This window comes from Ictidomys tridecemlineatus, chromosome 15 (assembly GCF_052094955.1).
Source record: "Ictidomys tridecemlineatus isolate mIctTri1 chromosome 15, mIctTri1.hap1, whole genome shotgun sequence".
NCBI classification, from domain to species: domain Eukaryota; kingdom Metazoa; phylum Chordata; class Mammalia; order Rodentia; family Sciuridae; genus Ictidomys; species Ictidomys tridecemlineatus.
This window is the reverse complement of record NC_135491.1, coordinates 19,301,252-19,321,864: the sequence shown is the minus strand read 5'-3', so window position 1 is coordinate 19,321,864 and position 20,613 is coordinate 19,301,252. Positions and strand designations below refer to the sequence as shown.

The following is a 20,613-nucleotide window of genomic DNA, read 5'->3' as shown; positions in this document are numbered from 1 at the left end:
CAGGAAAGTACATTAGTTGCTCTTAAACATAAGCAACATTGGGTTCCTGGGTTTGTTTTTATTGTTCTTATAAGGGCATTTTTCCTAGGACCTTGGTAAAATTTTATTTTTCTTCAGGGTCATGAGGACTGGGTAATGGATGTTGCTATCAGCAACAACAAGAAATGGATCCTATCTGCTTCGAAGGTAAAAGTGGCCAAGCTTTGAGTGACTTAAAATGCCTACCATGTTTATGAGAATTGGTGACAGCAGGAGTGCTATTCCCAAGTATAAAATTTCTGGGCAGGCTCAGTCTGATGTCTGCTTCCAGGAGTAGCCTGGGAATGTGGAAAGTAAGTCCTACCATCTGCAAATGTGGAGACTTTCCAGGTATTTCTGGGTCTGTGTCATTGACATTTGATCGTTGTTGGAGAAAGTGATGAAGTGTTGAGTGTTGCTGGTGAGTGATGAAGACAGCAAGGGCCTTGGAGGGCAGCAACAGCTCATGGACAAGCAGGTGGGTCTTCCTTCTCTTCTATCTACATTACTGCATCTTGCGAGTCCCATTCCATTGGCACATCACAGCTAGTTCTGGATATCCCAAGGGCTGTCCTCCCCGTGGGAGTATAGAGGAGTTAGGGCCCGTAACCTTTATCCAAGAATTCTCTGTGCTAGAAATCTCTAGGTCTATGAAATTATGAGGAAGACTCTGCCTAACATTACCAACATTTTAGAGAGTCAACCTTGGCTACAGACACTCCAGATTAAAAGCATATAATAATACAATATGTAATAAAAATTATAGGGGCTGGGGTTGTGGCTCAGTGGTAGAGCACTTGACTAGCACATGTGAGGTACTGGGTTCAGTCCTCAGTACCACATAAAAATAAATAAATAAAGGCATTGTGTCCATCTACAACTAAACAAAAAAAAAAAATTATATGCTGGTGGATTCGTTGGCACACATCTGTAATCCCAGTGAGACAGGGAGACAGGAGGTTCGCAAGTTCAAAGCCAGCCTCAGCAAAAGTGAGGTGCTTAGCAACTCATGAGACCCTGTCTCTAAATAAAATACAAAATAGGGCTGGGGATATGGCTCAGTGGTTAAGTGCCCCTGAGTTCAATCCCTGGTACCCAAAACAAACAAACAAACAAACAAACAAACAAAAGTATGTCATTATGTTATTACATTAATATAAAGATAGAAAAAACTGAGTGTTTACTTAAAATTTTTATTTTGTATTATTATTATTTTTTAACTTTTCTGTTATAACAACAGGATTAGTTAATAATGGCAACTAGTAGTAATTAACAGTAGGGCTACTTAAACAAATATGCTTAAAAATATAAAAATATTTTATAATGTTTCCTCCTATCCCCAGGAAGAGCAATTTACTGTGATTTTACTGTGATGTGATACAGCAATCTGTATACGGGGTAAAGTTGGGAGTTCATAACCCGCTTGAATCAAACTGTGAAATATGATGTATTAAGAACTATGTAATGTTTTGAATGACCAACAATAAAAAAAAAAAGAATAACAACAACAAAAAAATCTTTATTGGATATTTAAAATTTGTGGATATATTAATATATATATAATATATGTATAATATATGTTATATATATATTTATAATAATATATTTTATATATTATACATATGTAATAATATATGTATGATATATATAATAATATATGTGTTTGTGTAAATTTTTTTTTGTACCAAGGATTAAACCCAGTGGCACTTAACTACTGAGCCACATTCCCAGCCCATTTTATTTTTTATTAATTAAATTAATTAATTTTTGATACTGTATTTAATCAGGGGCACTTAACCACTGAGCCACATTCTTAGCCCATTTTATTATTTATAAATATTTATTTATTTATATATATAATATTTATAATATGTATTTATTTATTTTTGAGTAATGGGAATTGAACTCAGGGGCACTTAACTACTGAGCCATATCCCCAGCCTTATTTTGTATTTTATTTAGAGACGAGGTCTCACTGAGTTGCTTAGAGCCTCACTTTTGCTGAGGCTGGCTTTGAACTTACAATTGTCCTGTCTCAGCCTCCAGAGCTGCTGTGATTATAGGCATGCAACACCATATCTGGCAATATATATTCTTAAAATACATAGATATATCATTATTTTAAAAAAAGAACTTAAAATACAACAGCACTAGTTGAACAGATGCTACTTACTTTTAATATTAAAAAAAGACCTCATTCTGTGAAGCCAGCATTATTCTGATACCAAAGTCCAATGAAAATATCACAAGAAGAGAAAATTACAGCTACATTTGTAGGCTATATTATTGTATATTTTAAAAGATATAGATGTAAGATGTAAGACTTTTGAAAAAAGAGAACATAAATGTAACTAAACTGATTAAATAGATACTAATATAAAACTAAATTCTAAGAGGCCAGCATTACTTTGATACTAAAACAAGATAAATATATCACAGGAAAATTACAGATCAATATCCCTTATGAAAACAGAAGCAAAATATTAGCAAATAAAACCATTATTTACCATTCCTTGGAATACAACGGTACTTCAATATAAATTTAATTAAATACAATTAATATAATATAATATACAACATTAATAGAACAAGGGGGGAAACCACACCTGATCATCTGAATTGACACAGAAAAGGCATTTGAAAAATCCAAAACCCATTTATGATTTTAAAAAGGCCTCAGAAAGCTGAAACAAATTAAGGAAGACCTAAATAAATGGAAAGACATCCTACATTCATAAATAGGAAGACTTCCCATTTTTAAGAAGTCAGTCCCCAAAGTGATTTATAGATCCCAAACAGCCCCTATCAAAGTTCTAACAGCTGTTTTCACAAAAATGGCAAAGCCAATCTTCAAGTTCTTAAGGAGTTGAAGGGTCCTAGGGAATGAAGAAGGAGGAGGTGGAGGAAAAAAAGAGGAAAAAGGTGCATGACTCACTCTTCTTTGACTTCAGTATTAACCACAGATTTACAATAATTAAAAGTATGGTACTGGGCTGGGGTTATGGCTCAGTGGTAGAACACTTGCCTAGCATGTGTGAGGAACTGGGTTCCATACTCAGCATCACATATAAATAAATAAAATAAAATCCATTGACAACTAAAAAAATATTTTAAAAAAATTGTGGTACTGAGCTGGGTGCAGTGGTGCATGCTTATAATCCCAACTGCTTTGGAGGCTGGGGCAGGAGGATTGCAAGTCAACCTTAGCAATTTAGCAAGGGCCAAAGCAACTTAGCAAGACCCTGTCTCAAAATTTTAAAAAAAAAAAAAAATTTAAAGGGCTGGGGATGTGACTCAGTGGTTAAGTGCCCCTGGGTTCAATCCCTAGTACCAAAATAAACAATCAAAAATATATGGTACTGGCATAGGACAGGCATATAGATAGATAGAATAGAATAGCAAATCAAGAAATAAACCCTAACTTATTTGTTCAATTGATTTTGGGAGAAAAAGCAGTCTTTTCAACATGGTGCAATCACTTTTTTTTTTTTTGACTCATGATGGCCTCTTCAAAGATCATCAAATAGTTTTAGAAAACTAGTAAATAACATCGTGCTAGGAAAACTGGATATCCTCATTCAAATAATGAAATTGAACCTGTACCTTGTACCATATACAGGCATCCCTCTATTTTCCTGAGTTCTATATCCATGGATTCAGTTAACAATGGATTTTGGTATTCTTGGGGAATCTTGGAACCTATGCCCTGTGGATACGAAGGGACAACTGTATAAAAATTAACTCAAAACGAATTAAACTTGAGAACTAAAACTACAAAACTCTTAAAAGAAAACATTCGAGAAAATCTTCATGATATTGGGTTTGGCAACAGTTTTACGAATATAAGAACAAGAGCCACACACACACACACACACACACACACACACACACATACACACACAAATATGTTGGACTTTATCAAAGAATTTTTATGTCAATAGATACTATTAAGACAGAAAAAAAAACAACCTACAGAGTGAGATAATATTTGCCAATCATGTACCTCTTAAGGATTCATGTCCATAGTATATAAAGAACTTCTAAAGCCCAACAACAACAACTAAAAACCCAATCCAAAAATAGGCAGAGGATTCGAATAGACATTCCTTCAAAGAAGATTAAACTGCTGACCAATAAGCACATGAAAAGGTGCTCAACATCAGTGGTCCTTAGGGAAATCTAAGTCAAAACCACAGTGGACAGCATGTGGAATGTTGGAAAGCATGTGGAGAAACTGGAACCCTTGTGCATTTGCCAGTGGGAATGTAAAGGAGTGTCGCTGCCATGGAAAACAGTTTGGCAGTTTCTCAAAAGGTCAAATGTAGAACTAAACTACCACAGAACCTGTCGATTCCACTGCAGGGTATATACCCAAAAGAATGAAAGCAGGGACTCAAGAAGATACTTGTATACCCATGTTCATAGCTGCATTATTGACTGTAGCTAAAAGATAGAAGGAAGTGTCCACCAATGAATGAATGATGGATGAGCAAAATGTGACATATACATAAAATAGGATATTATTTGACCATTAAAGGAAGGAAGTTCTGACATACTACAACCTTGATGGACCTTGAAGACATTATGCTAAATGAACTAAGCCAGTTGCAAAGGATAGATACTGTATGAATGCACCTACACGAGGGACGTAGAGTTGTTACATTCGTAAAGACAGGTAGAATGGTGTTTGCCTGGGCTGGAGGGAGTGGTGAAGGGAAGTTATTATTGATAGTGGAGTTTCTATTGGGAATGATAAAAAACCCTGAGATCATAGTGGTGATGGTAACACAATGTGGTGAATGTATTTAAGTGTCACTGAACTGTATGATTATGAATGACTGAAATGATAATGTTTTATATGTTTTACCATAATAAACCTAACAATGACATATTTCTTTTTGACTATAATATAGCAGGATATTTTTTACTTTTCTTTTTTCATACTTTTTTGAACTGCCTGATTCTTCAGGTCCTCCTCCTCCTTTTCCCCACCCTCTGCCTCCTTCTCCTCCTCCTTCTGGTTGAACCCAGGGACACTCTACCTTAAGTTGCTTAGGACCTTGTTAAATTGCTGAGTCTGGTCTCAAAATTGCAATCCTTCTGCCTCAGCCTCCCAAATCACTGGGATTATAGATATGTACCACCGTGCCCAGTTAGGACATACTTTTCTTTCATGAAAAGGTGAAGCTGAAACCTGTCAAACAAAATTCTTGCAGCTCTGTTTTTATCAAGTTCACATGATAGCAATTCCTAGGTCAGCCCAGAACATAAAGCTAAATATTCTCCCAACAAAAGGATTTGTACATGGAATACTTAAAAATTTCTTACTAGCAACATCAGGTTTTTAGCTTTGTAGGAATTACTTTTCAGCTCTCCAAAAACATCCAAGTGTACTTAGTTTACAGGCTTGTTTTAATAGACCAGATATTTGTCATCCAGATCCTTTGCCCTCAGATTTTCATCAGCAGACTGCACCCATGTAAAATGTCCATTATTTTTAAACATTCTGAAGCACATTGGATGACATCATAGTTTAGATCTTGCTTTCTCAGGGAAAATTGTTTTAAAGCACAGAGGTAATTTGAACTTGTGATATATTAGTTGGATTCCAAATAAATTATAGTATTTTTCAGAAAATGAGCAACTTTACACCATATAATTTTTGCCATAAGCTGCACTAACATTGAACAACTCAGGTGCAATCACTTTTTTTTTTTTGACTCATGATGGCCTCTTCAAAGATCATCAAATAGTTTTAGAAAACTAGTAAATAAATTTGTGTTATGGTTATTCTTTTCTTGGTTATCATCCTTGATGTATTTCAAAATTATGTAATATTCATCTTTTTCTATACCTTAAAAATATGATTTTTGCAGCAAGTCATCACTTAAACTTCTTTTGATAGCTAGAAATGATAATAGCCAAGTGGTAGGCACATGTTTAAAGGAGATGTCTCCTTCCATTTCTGAAATCAACTTAGTACTTCATACAGATTGAGGAAGGTGAAAAGTACCCCAAACTCTTACTATGAAAGACCCAACATTATAGGCAAATAAATTGTACTCCTTTTTAGGAATGTGTGATGCAAGGTGTGCTGGACATTTAGCTTTTCATTTACTTTCATTAAAAGTTTATAGAATGAACGGAGTTTGCCAAAGTTTACATTTTCACTTTCTGCTGAATATGTAGATAAATGAGTTTGTGTTTAGATAAATATCAGCATGCTTCTTTTCTTTTTAAATATTTTATTATTTACCCTGATTGATTTTTTTATAAATACATTTATTTTTTAGGCGAAGATGGACACAACACAATGCCTTTATTTTTATGTGGTGCTGAGAATCAAACCCGGGTCCCGCCCATGCTAGGCTGAGCCACAATCCCAGCCCAATATCAGCATGCTTTTTTTTTTAAAAAAATATTTTATTTACATTTTAGTTTTCAGCAAACACAACATCTTTGTTTGTATGTGGTGCTGAGGATCAAACCCGGGCCGCACCCATGCCAGGCGAGCACTCTACCACTTGAGCCACATCCCCAGCATGCTTTTAAAAAATGTTTTTTTGCAGATTCATTAACATCCTCATAAAAGTCAGGCACTGTGACAAATCCCTATAATCCCAGTGACTCAGGAGGTTGAGGCAGGGGGATCACAAGTTGGAGACCAGCCTCTGCAACTTAGACCCTGCCTCCAAATAAAAAGGACTGGGATGTAGTTCAATGGTAAAGTGGTAAGTACCCCTGGGTTCAATCCCCAATACCAAAAAATAAAGTAAAATAATCTTTATGGAAATCCAGGAGAGAATCTGAAACTCCAACTTTGGAATCAAAGTATCTAGGAACTATGGGGAACATTTCTTTTTCTTTTTTGCCCTGATTTGACAAACCATTTGATATGCGGAAACTGTGATTGTTGGTAAAATCTGACAACTCTGCACTGCAAGGGGCCAACACGCCTATTCCCTGAACTTCCCATTGTTTCTCTGTAAGACATTTAGTTACAACTGTTGTAGGAACTGTAACATTATTCAGTTTATTAGATTTTTAAAAATTGCTGCAATAAAAAATTACCACAGATGGCACTGTTTAAACATGAAACAAAAATTTAATGTCTTAACATTCCATAGGATAGAAGTCCAACGAAGTTTCACTGGACTAAAATCAAGGTTTCAACAAGACTGCATTCCTTTCTGGAATTGTTAATTAAAGTTCATAGTTTATATTGTTTCACTCTGTGTTATACAGTCTATAGGTTTTACCAAGTGCATGCCATGTACCCACTACTGGGTAGCATGTGGAATGGTTTTACTACCCTAAAAATCTTTCCTCCTCTTCCCCAGAACTCCTGAAAACACTGCTCTTTTTACTGTCTATAGTTTTCCCTTTCCAAGAATATCATATCATTGGAATTATGTAGTCTGTAGCCTTTTCAGAATAGCTTCTTTGGTTTAATAATGTGCATTTTAAGTTTTCTCTGTGTCTTTTTGTGGCTTGACAGCATGTTTCCTTTGGCCATTGAATGATATTCCATTGTAAGGATGTACCACAGTCTTTTTTTTTTTTTTTTGTGACAGCCGGTTTACTGTTTAACCTGTTTTAGGATAGGACCATGAGACTATGGAATATTGAAAAGATCGACCAAGTTCCTTTGGTAATTGAGAACCAAAAGGCTATGGGGACACTAGTGAAACAGGTGGGTATTGGGTAAAATTAAGCTCAGTGAAGATGTTTATTAACCCTGTACAGTTTAATTTATTCTTTGAGTTAACATGTATTGGGCAACTGGGGAATAACTGTGGACAGAGTGAATTTCTTGCCTTGTGGAGCTTAAATTCTAAAAGAGGAGACAAGGTATAAAGACACAAGAAAAGTATGCAGTAAGTCACATGGTGATCCATAATTCTAAGATAAATAACAGAGGAAAGGACAATGGGAGTGCTGGGAGTTGCAATATTTCAAAAGGTGGGGGTCTCTGAGAAGGTGACACATGTGCAGACTGGATGGTGTTAAAGGAGAGAGCTGGGCAGATATTTAGGGGAAGGATTTCCCAGCAGTGGGGACAGCCAGTGCAGGGCCCCTCAGGCAGATGGAGTGGAGTGAATGAGAGGGCCTGGAGAAGATGGGGCCCGGGGGAGTTCTGGTCAGTGGAGAAATGGCTGGACACACAGCTGGACTGTGTAAGCCTCCTATGTTCCAGCTGCAGAAACTGGTTGGGCCCCCAGTTCTCTGTTTTCCATGCAACAGGCTCAGGAGCCCATGTTTCTCTAGTGCAAGTGCTTGGTAGTAGGGTGGGCCCATGTTTTGCTTCACCAGGCTCCGCAAGGTCCAGCCACAGAGGCAGAAGATGTGCCCCTCTACCACTAAGCCCTCGGAGGTTCTGGCTGGCACAGTGGGTGGCAGACGGGGTAGCACACACCTATAATCCCAGCAACTCAGGAAGCTGAGGCAGAAGGATTGCAAATTCAAGGCCAGCCTCAGTAATTTAGCAAGACCCTAAGCAATTTAGTGAACTCTGTTTCAAAAAAAAAAAAAAAAAAAAAGAAAGAAAGAAAGAAAGAAAGAAAATTAAAAGGGCTGGGGATATAGTTCATATATATAAAGCAACCCTGTGTTCAATTCCAGTACAAAAAAGAAGTCCTTGTACTGCTTCTGGGACTGTGCTAATCTGTGAGCAGTGTTGCAAAGGGAGGTGAGAGACGGGACCACATGGACCTTGTCTTTGTGGCCAGCAAGTCCTCAAGGCCTTTGTGACCATGTTAGTCCTTAGACCCTGGAAGCTGACTAGCCACAAAGCACTGATTGTCTCTGTCCCTTACCAATTTGCCCTGGAGCTTCCTCCTCTGGGAGCCTTGTTGTTTTGGGGTTGGACCTACAGAGACTGTTCCATGAGACCTGGAGCTGCCGAAGAAGGTAGGTAAAGGATCAAACATCTTTCTTGCAAAAGAAAGAAGAAAGAGACCTAGCGAAGATGAACCCACTGCACTTGACTTGCTCTGAATCAACAGGAGAAACCTCAGGGCAGATTTCCCAACAGGCCTGCCCCAGGCAGGGTCTGTCAAGTCCCCCCCAGCTGGCCAGAGTGCTGGAAAAGAGGCAAAAGCACAGGGGCTTGGAGTGTCAGGACAGGGGAATGCCACTGTGCAGGCCTGTCCCAAGGAGACTGTGCTGGGGTGGGAACGGCTGATTGGCCTCTGCCATGGCCTTAGAGTCCCCCACCCTTGCTTGGCACTGCTCACTCCTTAGTAGGCTGCAGATGATGTGGTGAGCTGTGCCATCTGTGTCCACCATTCTACATGTTTTGGTCAGACAAAGGCTCAGGATAGAAGAGGGTGCTCAGCACCTATGTCAGTCTAGTTGAAATCCCTGTTTTGTTCAGCAATCTTGTCTGCTTGCCTCTTGAGGTTTGGTAAAAGTCGGGTGTTCCCTAGCATGTCAGGGAGGTAGGACATCCCCCTTTTCCCACAATTCTGCTCTGCACAGAGCACCAGACAGGCTTGGACACCTGCCCTGTCATCCCTGCTGCCCAGGGGCTTGCCACTCCTGCCCTCAGGGCCCTCACAGGAGGGGACATGAGCTGGCAGCATCTGCTTAGCTTGGAGGAGGGGTTGGGGGACGGAGCAGAACCCCGTGTGGATTCACTCAGTAGGGTGGACTCTACTCTGTGAGGTTAGAGGCTCTGAGAGGGGAGCCCTTACTTCAGCTGAGTCCAAAGTAGCCAGACGATGGGGGGAGGATTCCAACTTAATGCCCTGATCTTTTCTGACCACCTCATTTCTGCTCTTAAAATATTTCATGTCAGTGTGAAGGATGTGACAGGCCATTCTCCACCTTGGAAAGTGACAGCTCGTTTGAAATAGTCACCAAATGTATCTTCTGCCGGAGAGATGCGATGGACTTGCCAGCAGCGGCTTCATCATCATCAGAAACAGAGAACAAGGAGGACTGACGGCCACTGGGCCCTTTCATTGACTTGATCATGGTCACCTGTCACCCAGGTTGTGGGGCCCTCTGCAGGGATCCTTCTTAGGGTCCCTCCCCACCTGAGTGGGCCTGTCAGACTGGGGCAGGGGCCAATCCCTGGCTGGGCTCTCAGTGCAGGGCCACCTCCTCAGCTCCACAGCATCCTTGAGGGTTGAACACTTCAGTTTTCATGCAGAATAAATCTAGATTCCTTTAGAAAACAAGTGTGCATATGAGTTGTAGAAGCAGTTTGCTATTTCTAAGCTCACGTCCTGGTGTTCATTCTGTCTCATTTTGGGGATGCGTTATGGACTCTATTCTGGAGTCTTGGGCCTCTAGGACTGGTATCAGCTTTTCCCGAGGATGAGTTTGTCAAATGACATGAAGATGTGTTGGGGTCCCCCCTCTGTGGGTCAGGAGGCAAGGCATTGTGGCTTATATGGTTGACTATGATTTGTTCCTTAAGAGGTCATATCCTGGACCCTTGGTTCCCATTGGCGGACACACCATGGGAAGGTATCAATAACTGCCTCTTGGGAATGGGTTAGATATCAGGGGACTGAATTTGCTACTTCAAGAGCAGATTGTTATAAAGTTAGGCCACCCTGTGTTTTTTTTTTTTCTACATGTGCTACTTGCTGTTCTTACATGTGCTCCTGTCATGTGATGCCATCTGCCATGTTATGACACCATATGAAGCACTAATCAGATGTCACTGCATGATCTTGAACTTCCCTGCTTCTAGAACCATGAGCTCAATAAATATTTTTTTTCTATAAAGTACCCAGACTCAGGTATTTTGTTGTAGTAACACAAAACCAACTAAGACACTGGCTAATGCTCCCAGATGCCCATCTGCCTAGAGCAGAGGAAGGTCTGAATATGCAAGAGGTGGTGTGGTATTTCCACCACAGGATGTTTCATGCTTTCTGCCCCAGACTTTTGAATTTCCAGAATTCCCATGCATATGTGCAGCAGTCTTTCTGCTTCCACTGCTTATTGTAGAACATTGATCAATCCAGAAAGACTGAAGTTTTCCGTTAAAAAATGTGAAGATTCTCCTGTTCCATTTGGTGAGTTTCACATGTTTTTTTTTGCCCAATATCATTAATATGTTCTGTGCTCCATTTTAGAAACTTGATTGCAGGACTGATTTACAGTGTCCATTGTTTGGCATCCAAAGATTTTGTGCATTAGCACAATAATCTGAGAATCATTTAGGGAGGCCCCATGTTTAGTGCCTTCCCTGTGAGTCACCAGGGTGGGAGGTGGGGTGGGGTTATTGCTTAGATTCAAGTTGGCTGCTTAGTATTTATTCACTTATTTACAACGACTTATGTATGAACTTGTCAAAACTCCACTTACACCTTCCCAGCAAGAGGCCTCCCTCCTTGCAGAAGTTCTGAGGCCTTCCAACACGCGAAGACACTGCAGATGTAGTCATCACTGTGGCTGTGGAGGACAGCTAGAGAGCATATATGAACACTGCCCCTACTGATGGGCACCTAGGTTGGTATTACAAAAAGACTAGAGCGAGCCTTCCCGTGCACGTATTTTTGTACAGACTCAACAGTTCTGCGGCTGACTCTTCCACGCGTTTGTGTTACCCCAAAGCCCTCTGAAAAGTGCTGGGACAAGTAGCTGGTGTGCCTGAGGGCGGAGACCCCGGGGGAGCAAGAGGGGAGCCTGGGTGGGAGGACTCCTGCTTGCCCTATCTGGGTGCTGTGATAGCTCAGGGTCCCCTGAGTACCCTGTGATGCTACCCTGACTCAGGAAGACGCGGCCCCAATGAAGTTATGGGCCCCCGGGGGCTGGCAGGGACGGCGGCCGGCTCCGGCTGAGGGCGTGGCGCTGGTGGGGCCGGAGTCCCCAGGGTGTCCCGAGGGCCGAGCCAGCAGCCCCGCGGCGGAGTCGTTTTGTGGGTTCTCCGGAGCCTTCAGGGGCTCCCTTGCGCCGCGTCTGGCGAGCAAAAATCGCAGACCTTGAACGAGGACCCCATAAAGGTACAGGCAGGTATCCGGTTTCCGTCGAGGAGACGCTACGGGCACCGGGAAACTAGGCCCGCCCAGGCCCCACGCACCATGTGGAGTTCGAGTTCTCTGAGGCCAGCAAGCATGTACGCCACGCATGCGCCGGCATCCAGCCTCCTCGCCGCCTAAAACTCAAAATATCAAAAAGCCTCTGCGCACGCGCGTGGCTCATGGAGTGACTAGAGATGGGGAATAGTTTCTCGCGCTGCTTACACGGGCGGCGCCGTGGCTTAGTTGGTTAAAGCGCCTGTCTAGTAAACAGGAGATCCTGGGTTCGAATCCCAGCGGTGCCTCAACCGAGCGTTCCAGCTCCCTCGTTGCCCTTTTGCTTCCGCTTTGCGTCCCCGCCCACCGCCCAATACCCCCTCTCTCCTGGGACCTGAGAGACCTTTTTAGTCCAGGGCCCAGCTGATGGCGTGGCGTGGCGTGGCTACAGGGTTGCGTGCTGGGCTACGCGTGACCGGCTTCAGCTTCTGCTCTCCCGGGTTCCCCAGAGCTGACTTTGCCTCTCTGCACGCCAGGAAACTGCTACCGTGCTTCTCTAATCCTTCCAAAGCACTGCTGATTTCCCCCTCTCCCTCCATACACGCAGTAAATCTGTTGCATATCTTTGAGGCTTAGCGAGGTCAAGTGCGACCCAAAGGGGAGGCCTGCGGAGTGGAGTCCACCAGTGTGACAGTAGGTGGAATGCATTCAAAACGAGCTCAGACGCCTGGGTGGGGACGAACCTAAGCTTGCCGGTGGTTGCTGATTGCTGTGCTGAGGCCCTGTAAATAAATACGCCGGCACTTGGGGACCTACTCCAAAGCATTTGAATCCAGGGCTTTGGGGGTGGGGTGGGGGGGAAGATGAGGGACGCACTGAAGTTTTAAAAAAGTTCCTGGGGAATTCCTATAGCTCAGACAGTTCCAGTGAGCTGCAGCAATTGCAGACATGGCACGAGGCTGTGTGCTAAGTGCAGAGGCTCCTCCACTTACTAGAAAGTTACACCAGAAAACTGTCGCGTTGTAAATGAACTTAACCATCCAAGACCATAGCTTAGCCTCGCCTCCTCCGAACACTTTTTTTTTGGCCCAGCCTACACCTGGGCAAAATGATGTAACATTAAGTGCGTTTTATAATAAAGTGTGTTGCATATCTTGTGTAATCTACTGAACACTGAAAGTGAAAAAAAACAATGGTTATATGTGTATTCACTTACCCCACACAGCAGGAGACACACGTGATATTTTGTTAGACTTGATGGGATAGAAAAACCCAAAACAAAATATCCAAAACTTGGGGTTGGGTTTGTACCTCCTTGGTAGAGCGCTCGCCTGGCACTGTGTGAGGTACTGGGTTTGATCCTCAGCACCACATAAAAATAAATAAAGGTAGTGTGTTCACCTACTCAACTAAGAAATATTAAAAGACAATATCCATAACACTGGCAATGCTGGTGCCTTGCCCATGTGAGGACCACAGAGCCTATCCCTAGCCAAGGAAAAAGAACAAAATTTAAAATTACAGTTTCTACTGAATCCATATCCCTTTCACCACCATGGTGAAAATGAAAAATCTTAACTTGAATCATTGTTAAGTTAGGACCTTCTGTAATCAAATTTGCCTGCCCTGGAAGCAGTTCCTTATTGTTTTTTTTTTTTTTTTTTTTTTTTTTTTGTGTGTGTGTGTGTGTGTGTGTTTGATTGATGTTGCCAAGGAAAATATGTCAGGATTATTTTTGAGGCTTTGCAGTGCTGAAAGGAACACCCAGTCAGTGATAAATTTATTGGAAACTGGGCTGGGGTCATTGTGGAGCTGGATATTTCTAGTTGGTCTTTATTCCTAAACTGAGCTGGGTAGGAACAGTTTTGAGCATTGCCTGTTTGGTGGCCCAATGGAGGTGTTGGTTGGGGTGTGAGTCTGGGATTTAGTGGGGGGTCAGCTAAAGAAAAGCATTTGTGAACAAAGGATAGTATGCAGCAGATGGCTTGAGGTCACCTAATGAAATAAATATCTTTGGGCAGTAAGCAAAACCAAAACCAAAAAAAAAAAAAAAAAAAAAAAAAGAATGGGCCAGTGTGAAGTCTATCCTTCCTTTCATTCTTAAAAACTGTCTAGTTATTTCTGCCTCAGGGCCTTTGCAGTGCTGTGCCTGGTGTCTGGAATGCTATTTCCAGAGACTTTGCAGGAATGGGTCCTTTATATTTCTGGTCATTCAGTGTGTCACCCCTTTGAGAAGCCTCCTCTCATTGTCCCCTAGGTCAGTGTCCAGCATAGCAGCCTACTTATTCATAGAATTTATTCATGTGCTTCAGACCAAATGCAAGAACAGATATGATGGTCCAGCTGCCTTCTGTGGAACCCAACATAAAAGAGCTTTGCATTATGTGCATGTACCAGTATGTCACAGAGTTCCACGACTATGTCTAATTATAGTGCATCAATTAAAAAATTAACAAGGGCTTTGCAAAAAGGTAAAATGATGCCATTCTTCTCATTAAATTTTTGTTTTATTTTGCAAATAGTTTCATACAGATGTTTTTGTGTTAACATGTAACCTGCTTATTATTGTTGTTTTTAAATGATAAGTATTATATTTTTTCCTCAGCTTTAACTCCTAATATCTCTTCTTCCTTCTTATGTATCAGGGATTGAACATAGGGGTGCTTAATCACTGAGCTGCATCCCCAGAATTTTTTATTTTTATTTTGAGACAGCTAAGTTGTTGAGGCTGTCTTTGAACTTGTGATTCTCCTAACTCAACCTCCAAGCTGCTGGGATTACAGGTGTTCACCACTGCACCCAATTAATATCTTTTTTAAAAAATTCTTTTAAAAATATTTTTAAGTTGTTGATGTGCCTTTATTTTATTCATTTAGTTATATGTGGTGCTGAGGATCAAACTCAGTGCCTCACACATGCCAGGCAAGTGCTCTGCCACTGAGCCACAACCCCAATCCCCCAATTAATATCTTACATGTCGATAGATATAATTTAAATACACAAATGCTAATTTAGGATCCTCAATAATTTTTTTTTAAGAGTGCAAAGAGATCCCAAGACTAAGAAGTTTGAGAATCACAGAAAGTATATGTGGGGCCTTGTAGGGTCATCAGAGAGCAGGGTAAGGGTGAGTATTGGAGATGTGGGGGTTTGTCCTGATGTCCCCTCCCTGAGATGACTTCTTCAAATTATGGATCAAATATGAGGACAGCTCCCTGTTCATTGAGAACCCCTTTCTGAATGTTGAGTGAATTGTCTTGAGTAGATGATAGAATTATTATTTCAATAAACTTTTAGTATCAAAAACCATCATCTCAATACACCCTCATGATGAAAATTCAAGTAAGAAATGAGAACCAAAATATATGAGAAGCAATATAGCGTAATGGGTTAGAGCGCCCAGGGACAAAGCCGTTTGCCACGTAGCTGTGTGCATTTATTGGCAACCACAGTATTTGTTGCCAGTGATAAAACACTGGGCACATTTCTCCATTTCACTCTCACTGAATTTCTCTCTTTCTCTTTTTCCCTGTGGTTCAGGGGACCAGAGCCAGAAGCTCTCTCATGCTAAACACACGCATTCTGTAGCTCAGTTTCTGCCTGGGTAAAATGGGATTCCTAGCAGTAGACACCTCATCAGGTTGTTCCAAGAACCAAATGAGTTATATTCACCCTTGGATGACAGAAATTCCTACCTACCGTAGGGGATTCTGTTAAAGGGAGCAAGACAGGAAAATCCTTTATCAGTTCCCTTGCCTTCCAGACCCTTCTCTGGGCATTCCCATGGAGGTGACATGTGTTGAGTGTAAGAGGGTGTGTTTGTTGATTACAGCTTTGTTGAGACATGATTCAGATACCCCACAACTCACCAGCTTAAAGTGTGCATTTCCGTGTTTTTTTAGTTTATTTTATAAAGTTACATAAGCCAACACCACAATCATATCCATAACATTTTCATTATTCCCTTGTATGAGAGTTCTCCAGAGAAACATAATATATACATGGGAAAATGTGTGCACGTGTGTGTGTGTCTGTGTGTGTGTGTGTGTGTGTGTGTGTGTGTGTCCATGTGCAAAGTATCCCTCTACCCCAGCTTTTTTGTGGTGCTAGGGATTGAACCCAGGGTCTCGTGGGAGTCCAAGATAGGCAAGGTCCGCCACCAGTGACCACATCCCCACCCCTTAAGTTAGGCATATCTAATTCCAAAATCCAAAAATCCAAAATGCTATAAAATCTGAAACATTTTTGAGTGCTGATATGACACCACAAGTGGAAAATTCCACACCATGAAACTTTGTTTCTTGCACAAGATCATTAAATATATTGTATAAAATTACATTCAGACTATGTAAAAAAAATACATATGTATATGTATATGTATATGTGTGTGTGTGTGTGTGTGTGTGTGTGTGTGTGTGTGTAAATTTTGGGTTTAGTTTTGGATTCCATCCCCAAGATATCTCAGTATATATATGCAAATATTCTGAAAAAGTCAGAATGGAACACTTCTAGTTCCACACATTTCAGATAAGGGGGGTACAAGGAGCAGGAGGAGAGGAGGGGAAGCGGAAGAAGAGGAATAATAATAATAATCATAAGAAGAAGAAGCAGCAGAAGAAGCGGAGGAGGAGGAGGAGGAGGAGGAGGAGGAGGAGGAAAAGGAGGAGGAGAGAGATTTCTTATAAGAATTGGCTCATATGGTTATAGATTGAGAGGTCTCAAGATGTGCCAGGAAGCTGCAGTTGCTGATGTCAAGTTCCAACCTGAAGGCTGGCGAGCTCAAGAACCAAGAAAAATCAATTTTTCAGTTTAAGTCCAAAGACAGTAGAAGAGCGATGTTCCAGTTCAAGCATTTAGGAAGGAGGAGGTTTCCTCTTACTCAGACTTTTTGTCCTAGTCCAGTCTTGTTCTAGTCTGGTCTCCAGTTGATTGGACATGGCCACCCACCATTAATAGGGAGGGGTAGGGCTGGGGATGTGGCTCAAGTGGTAGTGCGCTCGCCTGGCATGCGTGCGGCCCGGGTTCGATCCTCAGCACCACATACCAACAAAGATGTTGTGTCTGCCGAAAACTAAAAAATAAATATTAAGAATTAAAAAAAAAATAGGGAGGGCAGTCAGCTTCACTCTGACCCCACATTCAGATGTGAGTCTCAGCCAAGTTGAGCTGACGCATAAAATTAACCATCATGTTAATTTTATTTTACCCCCCAAAAACTGTTAATCAAGGGGCTTCCAATTTCTCCTGGACACTCTTACTATTACTGTGTTTCTGATTATAGCCATCCTAATGGATAAAAAGTGGTATCTCGCTGTTTTTTTTTCTTTAGTTGTTGATGCACCTTTCTTTTATTTTGTTTTTTTAATTTATGTGTGGTGCTGAGAATCAAACCCAGTGCCTCACACATGCTAGGCAAGTGCTCTGCCACTGATCCACAATCCCAGCCCTTGCTGTTGGTTTTGATTTGTATTTTTCTGATCACTAATGAAGCACACATCTTATTGTGAACTTCTTGTCCACTCATGTGTGTTCTTTAGAGAAATGTCTACTCAGATCCTTAGCCTGCCTTTTTATTATCATGCTGTGATGATTCTCATATAATCTGGTATGAATGCCTTATCAGATATATAAATGGAAAATCTCTTTGCCATTCTGAGAATTCTCTTAACTTTTTTTTTTTTTTTTTTTTTTTTGGTACTGGGGATTGAACCAGGGGCACTTTACCACTGTGGTACATCCCCAGCCCTTTTTATTTTAAATTTGGTACAGGGTTTCACTAATTTACTTAGGGCCTCATTAAGTTGCTGAGGCTGGCCTTGAACTTGTGATCCTCCTGCTTCCGGCTTCTGAATCACTGTGATTATAGGCATGTAATCACTGCACCTAACTCCTACAACTTTCTTCTTCTCTACCCTTCCTTCTCCTCTTCCTTCTTTTTAATATTAGGGATTAAACTCAGAGATACATTACCACTTTCTCCCTAGCCCCTTTTTAACTTTTTAAAATTTTAAGACAGAGTCTTGCTAATTTGCTTAGGGCCTCGATAGATTGCTGAGGTGTCTTTGAACTTGTGATCCTCCAGCCTCAGCCTCCCAAGTTGCTGGGATTACAGGTATGTACCATGACAACTGGTTCTCTTCACTTTCTTGATACTTTCATTGGAAGTACAATAAATTTTAAGTTTGTTTAAGTCTAACTATTTCTTTTCTGTTATTTATGATGTCATATCTGAGATTCCATTGCCAAATCCAAGGTCACTAAGATTTATGTTGACTTTTTCCCCCTAAGGGTTTTATAGTTTTTGCTCTTACATTTAGGGTTCCTATCCATTTTGGGTTAATTTTGTTTGTGATATGAAGTAGGGGTCCAACTTCATACCACACTGTCTTAATAACTGGGACTTTGTGCTAAGTTTTAAGCATGGAACGGAATTCTCCAAAGCTATTCCTGTTCAAGATTGTTCAGTCTATTCTAATTCTCTTGAATTTCCATGAGTTTTAGAATCAGTCTGTCAATTTCTGCAAAGAATCCACCTGGGATTTTGAGAGGGATGGTGTTGAATCTGTAGATCATTTTATGGGCATATTGTTAACCTTTAATAATATTAAATTCTTCTCTCCATGAACATGATATGTTTTCCCATTTATTTAGGTCTTCTTTAATTTCTTTGAACAATGTTATTTCATTTTCAGAGTATAAACTTTGCACTTATCTTGTTAAGCTTATTCTGATGTATTTTCCTCTTTTTGATATAACTAAAAAGGTAATTGCTTCTTTAATTGCATTTTTATATTGTTAATTACAAATGTGTAGAAATACAATTGATTTTTGTGTCTCAATCTTATATTCTTCAACCTCACTAAACTCATTTACTAGTTCTAATAGTTTTAAGTGAATTCCTTAGTATTTTCATGATTTTCTTTCTTTATTTCTTTTTCTTTTTTTTTAACTAAAGAGTCTTTGTTTATTCTTCACACTCTTAGTTAAACCTCACTCATTCTCATGAATTCCTTTGTATATTTTGCATATGTTTATATAACAGTGTTGTGTCATATATAAATAGAGATAGTTTTACTTTCTTTTTCCATCTATGTAATTTTCTGGATGCCATCTATGTAATTTTCTTGTCTAATTTCCCTGGCTAAAACCTTCAGTAACATGTTAAATAGAAGTGGTGAGAGCAGACATTTTTGTCTTATTTCTGATCTGATGGGCAAAGCATCTAGTCTTTCACTGTTAAGGGTTATGTTACTTTTTATCAGGGTTGAAATTTCTATTTTTAGTTTTGTTGAGTGTGCTTATCATGAAAGTGTTGGGTTTTTGTCAAATGCTTTTCTGCATTTGTTGAGATGATCATATGATTTCTGGTTTTTGTTCTATTGATATGATAATTTGTTTTTGGATATTCAACCAACCTTGCATTCCTGGGATTAAATTTCATGTGCAGATATTTTTTTTTTTACATAAATGATCAGCAAATAGATCTTATAAATCTTTACAGGTGAGAGCCCCTAGATGCCTTATATTTCTCTTTATTGCTCTAGAGTGTTCTTTGCTTGCCTGTGGCCACTGCATGAATCAGAGGCCCCTAACTAGGTGATGGATAGAATGATGGTGTAGGGGTGGTCTGGAGATTCTACTGCAATGGACACAGCTGGGAAGCTCGGATGGTGCTTTCCTCACACAGGGATTTTTGTGCACATGAGTTTTTCTAGGCTACAGGTGAGTCAGGATAACTGAGTGTAGCTTGTACATGTTTTACTTAACAGTTGATGCCAAATAGCTCTCTCTAAAGGCCATATTGATTTCCTTAGTTCTCTTTCACACCTGCCTGCACTAGATCCTGGAATATCATGGAAAGCTTTGTAAAACACCATTTCGTTGTTGTTTTAATTCACATTTCCCTTGCTTATAAGCATAGTTGGGCATTCATCTACATGTTTGTTGCCCATTTGTATTTCTTCTGTGAAGTTTCCTGTTCACATCCCTTGCTTAGTATTTCAGTTGTACTATTTGTTTTTCTTACTGGTTTGTAAGTAAGAGAGTCTTGTTGGATAAGAGTCTTGGCCTTTTAGAGATGTGATCAATATTATCTCTCAGTCTGTTTATTTGCCTTTTTAACTTTGTTATGGTATCTTTTATCTTTTCAGTTACTCAAGTCATCTTTCAAGTTCTTAGGTCAGGTTACAGTGTTCTTAGTCTGGGTCTTGAATATTTCTTGCTGAGTTTATTTCTAGGTATGATGAATGAGATAATTTTCCTATTTTATTTCTAATTACACAATCCTGCTGTGGAGTAGTGCTTTTGTTGCTTGGATATAACTCTTGAAAGCAGCCCTCTTATTTGACCCTCTTAGTATCAACAATGGTTTGTCAGACTTTTTGGCATATTCCATATTGTGCAAATTGGAATATTGAATGAGAAATTTGATCTTAAGGGGGAAAAGATGTCACCCCCAAAAGATCTGCAATTCATATAAGTGACAGAACAACTTTCATCAGGGGAAGGGCCCAGTGAGTTTAGCAGAACAGTGGAAATTCCCTCATTTTATCAGAATTTGAGAAGCCAGGTTACCAACAATCCCACTCTTTAGTATTAATTCAAGAGAAATGAAAACAAA

At 40.3% G+C, this 20,613-nt stretch overlaps 1 protein-coding gene and 1 non-coding gene across 2 annotated transcripts in view; both read left to right on the top strand.

The window, feature by feature from the left end:
• Positions 1-10,758, top strand: part of Wdr88 (WD repeat domain 88) — a 46,453-nt gene extending 35,695 nt beyond the window's left edge. The window contains exons 9-11 of the mRNA XM_078032180.1: positions 118-186; positions 7,619-7,711; positions 9,818-10,758. Of these exons, the coding sequence (XP_077888306.1) occupies positions 118-186; positions 7,619-7,711; positions 9,818-9,964 (309 nt within the window). The 3' untranslated portion in view covers positions 9,965-10,758. The remainder of the gene's footprint in view (positions 1-117; positions 187-7,618; positions 7,712-9,817) is intronic.
• A 1,469-nt stretch (positions 10,759-12,227) lies between these two features.
• On the top strand, positions 12,228-12,301 carry Trnat-agu (transfer RNA threonine (anticodon AGU)). The gene has a single exon. It is a non-coding gene; the product is annotated as a tRNA-Thr (tRNA).
• Positions 12,302-20,613: the final 8,312 nt, after the last annotated feature.